A 10,609-nucleotide genomic window follows, 5' to 3' on the forward strand; every position below is an offset into this window, starting at 1 on the left:
TATTTGTATAAAATTAGGCCTTCCAGAATATGATACGTTAGATTTGAAACTTTCATCTCTTCCTAAATTTTTGTGAATGCGACATTTTTTAGGATGTGTGTAACGCCCAACATCACTCATGGCAGCTCTCTAGGCTCAAGACTGTCCTGACATACCAATACAAGTCTTTCCAGCGCACTTTGTGCTCACTCATGTGCTTCCAAGATAAACTTCCTGGTCCGTTACCCATCCTCAAATTGTTGTGCCCAATGCGCTCCCGAGAGAAATTTTCCAGTCGGTCACCCATCCTCAAATTGCTCCAAGCAGATGGGCTCCCAGAAAAGAAGATGCACCTTATTGATATAGGTAGTCCATCAATCATATAAAGCATAGGCTAGTATGTCACACACACATCCCTCCTCGAAGGACCTGACATCCTCGTCAGTCACATGCCTGAACCAGATCGTCCCCTCTTGGCGCACACCAATCTGTACCGTCCCAACGTCACTCTTGGCAGCTCTCCAGGAAAAGAAGATGTACCTTATTGGTATATGTAGTCTATCAATCCTATTAAGCCATAGGCCAGTATGTCACAGTGTGGCTATATCTCAGGCGCTTGATTTTTAAGCAAAAGCTTAAATCTCAGTCGACGCATGAGAACAGTTGGATTAAGATCTACGAAGTAGATGGCATCTCTACTCTCATCTCTCACATGCTGTCATTGGATTAAGTTTCAACGGTCAAACAAGTCGACTAATCTCTTACTAAATAACAGCCAATTTCTCAATGGCAAAACCTTTTTTTTTCCAAGTGACGCAATAAACATAACATTCCGTAACAAAAACACCATATGAAGAGGACAGATAAGGTTGGCACTCATAGCTTCATGACAAGAATCTAAATATCAGAAAATAGGTGTTGTAAATGTAATTATCATGGCGGAGTAATAACCAAGACATCTCTTTTGAGATATCCAATTTAATTAGTGAACATTTATATTGTTAGATTGGATCGGCTAGAACGATTTGCATCAAACATTACATTAACACGTAATTTTCTATATCGGTCTAGATAGATAAGGATGTACTCTCTCCGTCCCAAAATAAGTGATGTAAATTTGTATAGGTTCTTATGCAAATCCATGTCACTTATTTTGTGACGAAAGGAGTATTTTACAGCAGTATACTCTTGTAAATAAAAATCATTAATTAATACTCGTTCATTTCTTTTACTAGCATCATCTTAACACCTCCCGAAAATCGCTCCCGTCCAAATAGGAAAATCAGCCAAAAAGTGTCAGCAAAAAGCCCAAAAAGGCCACGCACGGAACGTCGGAACGCGGCACATGAAGCAGAGAACAGGGGCGGTGGGGCCCGCGCCCGGCCTTCCACTCGCTGACTGCGCCTTCCAGTTTCCCTCTCCCCGAGCTTCCTCCTCCGCTCCGATTTTAAATTTCGAAACCCCCTCCTGCTTCTACCTAAACCTCGCCCCCCCTTCTCCGTCTCCTTCTCTGGCTGCCTGCCACTGGGCGCACGCGGCACGCACGACGCAATCAGCTCCGCGAGGCGGATGAAACCTCGGCTCCGCAGCTCGGAGATTCCGTGCCAGCTGGGGAAGGGGACGCGGTGAGGAGGAGGAGGAGATGGGGTGCTTGTTCGACTGCTTCCGGGTGGCCGGCGGCGAGCCGAGAGCCGGGCGCTCCCGTGCCCATCTCGTGTCCTCCGTGGCCCCGGCCGCTAATCTCAAGGTTTTTGTTTATTTTTTCTTCTTCGTGCCCCGTGAGGGAACCCGTGTTTCGATTCTGCGACACACGGATCAGCTAGCCGCGGCGGCGGCGGCGGGGACTGATTATTAAGTTTTGTCTGTGTTGATCAGTTTGCCGAGAGGAGGGGGAAGCCGTCCAGGAACGCGCTCTCCGCCGTGTTTTTGCGCGAAGGTGAGCATTTCCGCCTCGATTCTTCTCATTCCGTTTTATTCTCCTGGTGTGGTTCTGATGCCGTCATGTGCTTCCTGTTGTTTTTGGTTTTGAATTGTGGGTGAAGATGACGGATCGCGTGCTGCGAGCTCAGGGACGAACCACGGCGCTGATAGGCAAAAGGTGGATCGGGAGCTCATGCACGAGGTATGGTGATCGGTTCTGCCAATCTGGCTCAATGCAGATCTGTTACCTTGATGAGCTATATCATGCGATTTGAACTGAATTTTTCTGACTAGTGACAGCATAAGAATGTGTTATGCCACTATTGTTCTAGAAAAGTATTATGTATTTATGTCATCATTGGTGAACTGAATCATGGGGCTTGGTTTTTCGGGCAACGGGTGGGAGTGCTGTACATTGTGATTCACACTGATATCCTGATAAAAAAAATAGCATTGCACTTGTGAGCTGGCCATTGTTCATTTGTTTGATTGCACTGACCCACTGACATAGGAATTGAAGGCTTCAAGCCATTGCAAGTTCCATTTGTGTTTATAATGCCTATCCTTGGTTTTTTTAATCTCTGAAATCTACTCAGTTGCTGTAGCTAACTGCTAATTTTGTATATGAGGATGAGAATTTTGTTACTCATACATGAGTCACTGAAGTGACACAGATTGTACTCTTAGTAGTGAATTTATCATGTTATTTATCTTTCTTCCTTTTTGGAGGTGGTCATGTTACTTATCAGTGTGATGTTCTGCACAACAGACTGACTTTCACCGGTATTAACAGGTCACTTCCCTCAAAAACGGTGGTGTGCAGTTGGAAACTCCAAAGGAAATTAGAAAAGGGCCTGAAAGCACGGATCCAGTTTACCAGACTGAAACACATTCAGCACGGCTACCTGCCTTTTGTGAAAACTTGGATCTCATGGAAGTGCTGAAGGCTGAGGATTGCCAAACTCCTCCAGGGTCTCATCAGAGCTCCCATTTACCAGATGCTATGAGGTATGCCAACCTCGATCTGCTGATAATACTAATGCATTTATTCTGTTCCCTGCTTCTGAAGATACTGGGGTCTTCCTGTTCACCGTAATAAGTGAATACATTGAACATTTTGGATGTTTTATTTCTTGATGGCAGCTCTTCTTGGAAAGGTTGTGATGCATCAAGTCAGCACGATCCCCAACCTGTGAGTAAGAGCATAGAATCATGCAGGGTGAATAATGAGTCTGTGATTGACTCTGTGATCCAGTTACCGACCTTAGATTCATGCTCTTCCAAGTCTTCACCCTTTTCAACTCCTTCAGAAGTGAATGCTGAGATACAGCTCCCAGCTACTACTCATGCACCTAACTTGGAAGAGGTTAGGAATGAGAACAGTACTAGGGCTTCTTCGCAGCATTTATATGAAGCTCTGAATCCTGTTGAAGATTTCAAAAATTCTGAAGTGTTGAAAGAAGACCCCTGTCAGCCAGATATATCAGATGAGAATCTAAAATGCGCAAACAATGGCAGTCTGATCTCGATTGAACTTTCAATGTCTGATGAATGTTCCCTGTTTCAGAACTCTGATGGTTCTGCATCATCATGTAACAAGATAAGTGATAGCATGAACACAGCTTCCGCAGATAATTGCGTCGCCTCTGAGGCAACAGTTCTTGACAGCAGAAAGAAGGTGACTACAAACAGTGGTTCAGATGTGGAACTCCCAAGCCTATCCCAGTGGTTAAAGCCTCCAAATCCTAGAAAGGTGATCATGGATGGGACCGATACAAGCGACAGAGTTCATTCTGCTAAGAGTTCTGAAGAGGATAGGCCTATCATTGGAATGGTTGCAGCTCACTGGAAAGACGGAGAGCCAGAGAATTTTACTCCTAAATGGTTCGATGGAAATGGCATTCCAAACTCAACAAATAAGTACAAAGAAGTAAAGTCTATTTCTGCTTCTCTTACTTTCTATTAAACATGTAAATGTGGCATGCCTACAAATAATGTGTTACATGATCAGGACCAGAAGGTGAGTTGGCATGCGATGCCATTCGAGGAGAGGCTTGAAAAGGCTTTATCTGAAGAGAAGTTGCTTTCCCAAAGGTTCAGAATTTTCTTCTATTTCACAAATTTCTTGAATGCCCTGAGTGCATAATCATACCTTTGAGCATGGTGTAATGTCTTGTTTGATTTTGGCAGGAAATGCTCCAGCGGAAATACATCACAGTTTTCAGGTGTAGAAGGTGAGGAAAGTGATACTGCTGCATCCAACCATCTATATGTCACTGCTTTTACATGATATTTGGTCTGCAAAGAGTTATGGAGCATCAAGTTAATATGGTTTTCTTGCTGCCACATTCGTGATTGATGGCTTCTGCACAGTTCTGTTCCCCTCTACTGTCCTTCAGTAGGTGGCTCTCAGGAACAATATTTTTGTCGGTTACTATGTATTGATGAACCAATGTTCCAAAACAAATCAACATGGTTGATTTCATATATAATTGGTATCGAGATTCTCAACTTGTGCTGCTCACTGTTCTATTCTGTTCTCTTCTTTGTGCTGTACTACTTTCTTTTATGTCTTGTGTGATATGCATTTTTAATTCTACTACTCGTACTTGTATTTTAAGTTAGAGCATGCCTTCCACAGCAGAAAAATGGTCACTTGTTTCTGTTTGCCTTGAACAAAGTAACAAATGGAATCCAATTTCTTATCCTTCTATAAGTTATTGTCTTCAGTGGTGCTTTTGTTCAATTTGAATTTGCCTTTCTGTCCTTGTCTGTGACGAGGTGTAGGTTTTGAATTTGATTGTTTCTAGTCTAACACTACTAGCTCCGTAGTTCGCCCATTCTGTTAGTATTGCATTCTGTACTTGAACCCGTAAAATCTGCTTATGCAACTAATCTAAGTCCTAACACGGATGAATATCATAACCTGAGCAGTTAATTAACACGAGAAAAATGTTTGATCTGGTTGGATGTTTCATGCTCGTATGGTATTTATATTACAGTTTGTTGAATTTATAGATGGTGATTTCATCTTCTAGGAAGCCCTTTCAGCCTCCAGAATGGTACATCCTTTTCTTTAACTTAACTGGACATGGCAGTGACCTAAGCAAAGATGTCTTCTGAGTTTGATATATGGATTGCCATGTAAATCTTTATTCACTGTCATACTTCAAGTGATTCAAACACGTTGAAACACAGCATCAACTTGGGAGAAATTTTGTTTATTCCCTCTAGTGTGCTGGAAGAGTCAAATAAGAGGGTCAGCACAAGAAAACTTGAAAACGACACATCGATTACTTTCGTAATTTTAACATCATAGATAATAGTTTTTTGGTCTACAAATGACAAAATCTATCAGATCAATTGTGTAGATTGCACACGGAAGTGCGGATCATGCGCAGCTTTGCATGACTTGTGGGGGCGTAAACCAGTAGTGACAAAACTTATGCCGACAGGGCTGATTATCTTAGCTCCATTTGACTCTGAAAATGACAATAAATCTGGAGGAAATAAAATACTGCTTGTACATTCTGATGTTCAGTATGGAGCAGCACGGCTGCAATTTTTAATCTTTACTCTTTGAATAGTTTCTGCACATTTCCACAAAGCTACAGAACCTGTCATGTATATGCTTATCTGAATGACCTGAACAAGTTACAACAGGAGTGCTCACACATTGGTCGATGGAATAAAACCATGATAAGTCAAAGATTTTTTTTTTTGAAGTCATGAACTAGTCTGAAGCAAATATTCTTTACTTTCTTACACTACCACACACACAACTCATACATTGCATCACAAGCACATATACTTCACACATTAGATCGCCAGAAAGGAGAAGAAGAAAGAAAGCCCTCTGTGGCGAAGTCTATCAGCCGGACTATTGTATGCGGCCTCTGTGGCAGGGCCCTGCGTGTCCGTCCCTCACTTGACAGCATTACCTGCTTTGCCGGCGAATTCTGTATGCATCTAAGCATCTAGCCAATCTACGTTCTGAATTCTGAAGATCGTTCTGAAGCTAAGCAAAGCCCTTTCCCTGCTGTTCAAGCGTATCTGTAGTCATAAATCGCTGCTGGATGTGGATCAGTGACCTCCATCATCCTGGCGATCTCCTCCAAGTACCCGTCGACCTTGTACAAGTCACTGGCGGCGGCGAGGCTGTGATCATTCAGGTGAAAGGCAATGGGTGCCGATGCCGGATTCAGCGGTTTTTGGTCCGGCAACGGCAGCGTCGGAGGTGGAACGCTGCTCCATTGCCCCTGGAACTGCTGGCTGAAGAAGCCGCCGTTCGTCGCGCCCAGCTGCAGGTTACCATGGTGCTGTTGCACGTGGGGGATAATGCACGGAGGACCGGTCGTTGCTGCTTGAGCCATGTAGTCGTCGCCGCCGCCGTCCGACGACTCGAAGCTCCCCGCCGTGTTGGAGCTCGAGTCGGCGGCGACGGCGGTGGACACCGCTGCTGCCGGCGGCGGCCTCCACGTCTGCTGCTTCCTATAGGTGATGTTCCTCCTGAAGATCCTGCAGATGGTCCACACCTCCTGCATTTTTTTTCCAGACGCATGGGTCAATGGTACGATCACACTGATAGCAGCCGATCCACACGTGCAGGACCTAGCACAACGACTTGTCCAAGTTGCCGGAAACGGAACATGATGAAGAGTATGCATATGCTACTTACAGCTTCCTGCATGCTTGGGGAGGCGTTGGCAGCGGCGGCGGCAGGGAGACGGAACTCGTGCATCATCCAGTCGGTCTTGGTGCCCTTACCGGCGCTGCCACGGTAATAGACGAGGGACTTCTTGAGGCCGATCGACTCGCCGGAGCTCGCCGCTGCGGCGGAGTAGATCGGCCGGTCGATGCCCGTGGCTTTCCAGAACCCGGAGCCGGTCACCCGGTTGGGTCTTATGCTGTTCCGGTATTTCCTCCCCCTGAGGCAGAAGAAGTACCACTCTTTCTCTCCACCAACCGTGCTCGCCTCTGCACAGACATATCAATCATTCAGTTTTCGAATAAATCCCCAAAGTGTGAAGGAGATGAGAGTATAGATACCACTTATACATGATCCTATGATCTAGTAGGAGTGTCAGATAAAACTCTTGTTCCGAAAATTATGTTTGAAGCCATAGATTTATGCGTCAAAATTAGTGAAGTGTATAATGAGAAGCAGGAACAAGATTAATTTAACAAGGGCAGCATGCATATGGAGACATACTTGGGAGATCCCATGGGTCGTGCTTGTAGATGTCCATCTCCCGGATGACCTCGATGCTGAGCGGCTTCCTCGCCACCTTCCGGCGGAGGTAGAAGGTGACCAGCTCCTCGTCGGTCGGGTGGAACCGGTACCCCGGCAGCGCCGCATCGTCTTCCTCGCCCAGCACCACCTCCCCGTTGTTCTTCACCTTCTCCATGGCGATGCTCTGATTCTGATCTCTCTCTTCCTTATATGTCACCATGATCGATCAACCGATATCGCCTTTTGTTCTTGAAGTCTAGCTTCTTGTTAATCTATATGTCTTGCTTGCTGGTGCTGCTGCTTCTGTACCTGTGTGTGTAGTTCTATGGATCTTCTTGTGTTGCGTATGTATACGGAGGGAGTATATATAGATAGCAGGCCCTTGCTGGCCCTTGGAATTTTGGAAGGAGTAAAGCTTCCATGCATGGGAGCCACTGCGTGCAAAGGTGGCAGAGAAATCAAAAGGCGTGAGCTCATGGCCTTTGACTCGGCTCCGGGTTAAGAGGGGAAGGAATATTTGCAAAGGTATTCGGTTTTTGGTGTCAAGGGTTGAAGCGCTAGGTTTGTCATCTGTTCATTAATGTGCGATTCACTTGAGTACCGGGTAAAATGAAACGGACCATGTTGCTTGTTTCTGACTTGTTTGAGCGACAATATGTGTGCAGTTTGTGCGTGTGGACTGAAAATTAACCTGCATGACAAAAAGAGACGGGAGAAAAGGAATATAGTACTCCATCTAAATTCTTGATTGAAATTTACTCAAATATGAATGTATCTATTCTTAAAAACTGTCTAGATACATGTAATATTTCGACAACAATTTATGATCAGAGGAAGTACTATATTAGTAGTAGTATAACTTTAGAGGCACTGTAGTGGAGTAGCTTGTAATCCGTCCTTTACAAAGAAGAAAAGGTTAAGAATTAAAACTAGCTTGTAGTACGTCGTTTTGACACACAAAGAAACGAACAATGGAGGGGGAGCGAGAGATCGATTGTAGTCGTCGTTGACAGTGGAGCAAAATTGTGTGAGCCATGCTGCGGTAGCACGTACACACATGACACATGTAACTTCCAGAAGGCCCTTTGCGTGGATGATGCGGACGTTGATTAGTATCTTACTTATAATCTAAGCACTCAACGAGTAAATGTGTTTACACTCTTTTTTCTACGAAACAGTCGCAAGGAATTACTTATTACTCCCTCCGTCTCGTAACATGAGGCACGCACGCATCCCTAAATTTAGCTAACTAAATATAAATTAAATAATTAAAAGATTACATCATTAGAAAGTTCTTTCGATAACGAATCCAATGGTGTATTTTTTGTTAAGAAACATACATATTTAATTAATCAAATTGAGAATCTAGAAATGCGTGCGTGCCTCATATTATGGGACCGAGTGACTACGATTCGTAGAAATTCGGCCCGGTGCCCCGTTCACTAATTTCTCCTTTCTCTTTCGGTGTCACGTCACTTTTCTGATTTTTTTTACAGCGTCAATTTCTGATATTCTTTCTTCCTCTATAAAAACTCAATCTCACTCCCAGGTCCAACTAGACCTCATATAATCTTTCAATTCGAAAATGGAAAGCTTCTCTTGGTTATTGTATTCCTTTTTCTTCATCTAAGTGCTCAGTCTGCTAAGGGTGTCAAGGGTGGAGCTGCTTAAGCTCATGGGGTGCACATGAGCACATCCACCGGATCCAAGAAAAATATTGCTTTGCAATCAGTCCATAGAAATGCCGTGTGCACCCATGTAGAATATGCCCTAACTTTTTACCGGTCATTAGGGCATGTATAACGATGGTAAAAAGTTGTTGGTAAATTTGTCATGTAGAACTTGATTTGTGACACGGAAGTGAATAAACGATAAGAGAGCAAGGTTGTATGAACAATCATGCACAAGCTACAAAGGTGGAACGCGAGCAAAGCTTATAAAGATCACCTCCTGCTAACACACATTTCATTGAGTACTTAAGATGAATTCTTAGTTGATGACGTGGACGCTCTACCTTGCGAGCTACTTCCTCCATTCTACTATGATATAAGGTGCCAAAACATTTTGAGTTTAGTTTTGATCATCAGTTAGATCGACAAAATGAGAATTATATGTTATAAAAGATTATACCATTGAAAATTTATTCCGATTAAGAAGCCAATGGTATAATTTTTGATCATCAATGCTCTTAAAAGATTATACCAATGGTATAATTTTTCTAGCACGTATCATTGGGCTATTTGTTGATCAAAATTGAATCTTGAGCTATGGACACTCGTTATATTATGGAATAGAGAGCTTATACCTAATTGGTTACTGCAGAAATTTTAGTCCAGTGCTTAGTCTTAAAGGTTTTCAAATCCACCTAATTAAGCCCTTGAATCTTGAATTCTTAATCCCTCAGTTCAAAATGGAAAAAATTACTACCACTAAAGTGACAACAGACATAATCTTCCAAAGAAAAAAGACACCTTTCTTTAAAAGTCCAATGTACCTTTCTTTCGAATAAAAGTGTAATGCATCATCAGTTTACTCAAAGTTGCATGTCATTTTTTCCTAGTCAAAGAAAAAAAAATGCATATCTTTTGAGTTTGAAATGTACCTCTAAAAAAATGTACCTCTAAGTTAAGTAAGATTTTAACTGCCTCCGAGACAACCAGAATTTGCCTTCCCGTAAGAATGTCTATACACATAAATTTATATTATTTTTTTGCAGGTTATACACATAAATCTATAGACCTGCAGTTTGTATTATAGCCTTATAGGTGCGTCCAAGAAGGCTCTCTTTTTTCTCGAAAAGTACATCACGTTTCCCATTTCATTGCACGCTAACTATTCAACGATGAACAGGATGGCAACACGTGTATCAGCAGCAAAAAAACAATGTTCTGTCTTCAACACAAGGTCTCAAGGACGGCTGTACGTTAGTACTACGTGTCGAAGAATGTTGGAGCTTGGAAACTGGAAGGGGACTACACGACGAATCCCGAAACGAAGACGAACCTCACCCCTAGTCAATTTCTCTGGCCCACCCGGCCCAGATATCAGCCGCCGCTCTGTTTGCTGCAGGTGGGCCCATGGGCCACGGCTATGTTTGCCGCACGCATGGAGGACTCCCCTGCATGCAGCCACATCCACGTCACTCCGCATGCACGCAGATCTTATCCAACTTTTGATTCTCAACTTTCAAACACAATTCACGGTAGGCACATACTCCACAATAGTCCCCTTTCTAACAAAAATCACGTGGAGTACCAATTTAGAAGTGCGAGAAAGTAAATAATGTTTCATTTTAAAAATGCTAAAATAATCTTTTCCATTGTACTAAATTTATCTTGTACTCTTCCTGTTTTCTAAATTCTTGTCGTTGTTTTAGTATAAATTTGAACTATAACGATAAGAATTTAGGAAAGGATGTAATAACACTTTTTGAATCGTTTTGGTTCGTTCGAACATTGATTGTATTGTAATTGTAAG

The 10,609-nt window shown here is 43.1% G+C and overlaps 2 protein-coding genes across 2 annotated transcripts; one reads left to right on the forward strand and one right to left on the reverse strand.

Moving 5' to 3' along the window:
* The first annotated feature begins 1,400 nt into the window (after positions 1-1,400).
* LOC100833527 lies at positions 1,401-4,418 on the forward strand. The gene is made up of 7 exons (XM_003559324.4): positions 1,401-1,726; positions 1,855-1,915; positions 2,022-2,101; positions 2,693-2,907; positions 3,043-3,829; positions 3,911-3,993; positions 4,090-4,418. The coding sequence occupies exons 1-7, from the start codon at positions 1,622-1,624 to the stop codon at positions 4,187-4,189; spliced, it is 1,431 nt and encodes a 476-aa protein (XP_003559372.1). The 5' UTR covers positions 1,401-1,621; the 3' UTR covers positions 4,190-4,418.
* Positions 4,419-5,504: 1,086 nt separating this feature from the next.
* On the reverse strand, positions 5,505-7,534 carry LOC100833834 (transcription factor JUNGBRUNNEN 1). Its single transcript, XM_003559325.4, has 3 exons — positions 7,112-7,534; positions 6,578-6,876; positions 5,505-6,437 (listed from the first exon to the last, which is right to left on the reverse strand). The coding sequence occupies exons 1-3, from the start codon at positions 7,350-7,352 to the stop codon at positions 5,943-5,945; spliced, it is 1,035 nt and encodes a 344-aa protein (XP_003559373.1). The 5' UTR covers positions 7,353-7,534; the 3' UTR covers positions 5,505-5,942.
* Positions 7,535-10,609: the final 3,075 nt, after the last annotated feature.

This window comes from Brachypodium distachyon, chromosome 1 (genome assembly GCF_000005505.3).
Source record: "Brachypodium distachyon strain Bd21 chromosome 1, Brachypodium_distachyon_v3.0, whole genome shotgun sequence".
NCBI lineage: Eukaryota > Viridiplantae > Streptophyta > Magnoliopsida > Poales > Poaceae > Brachypodium > Brachypodium distachyon.

Excerpts from the sequence above, each read along its gene's own strand:
- LOC100833527 (XM_003559324.4), top strand. The coding sequence starts at position 1,622 with ATGGGGTGCTTGTTCGACTGCTTCCGGGTGGCCGGCGGCGAGCCGAGA. Across the intron at positions 1,916-2,021 it reads CGCCGTGTTTTTGCGCGAAG|ATGACGGATCGCGTGCTGCG; the intron begins GTGAGCATTTCC and ends TTGTGGGTGAAG. Across the intron at positions 2,908-3,042 it reads CATTTACCAGATGCTATGAG|CTCTTCTTGGAAAGGTTGTG; the intron begins GTATGCCAACCT and ends TCTTGATGGCAG.
- LOC100833834 (XM_003559325.4), bottom strand. The coding sequence starts at position 7,352 with ATGGTGACATATAAGGAAGAGAGAGATCAGAATCAGAGCATCGCCATG. Across the intron at positions 6,877-7,111 it reads CGACCCATGGGATCTCCCAA|AGGCGAGCACGGTTGGTGGA; the intron begins GTATGTCTCCAT and ends ATGTCTGTGCAG. Across the intron at positions 6,438-6,577 it reads CCCCAAGCATGCAGGAAGCT|GAGGTGTGGACCATCTGCAG; the intron begins GTAAGTAGCATA and ends AAAAAAATGCAG.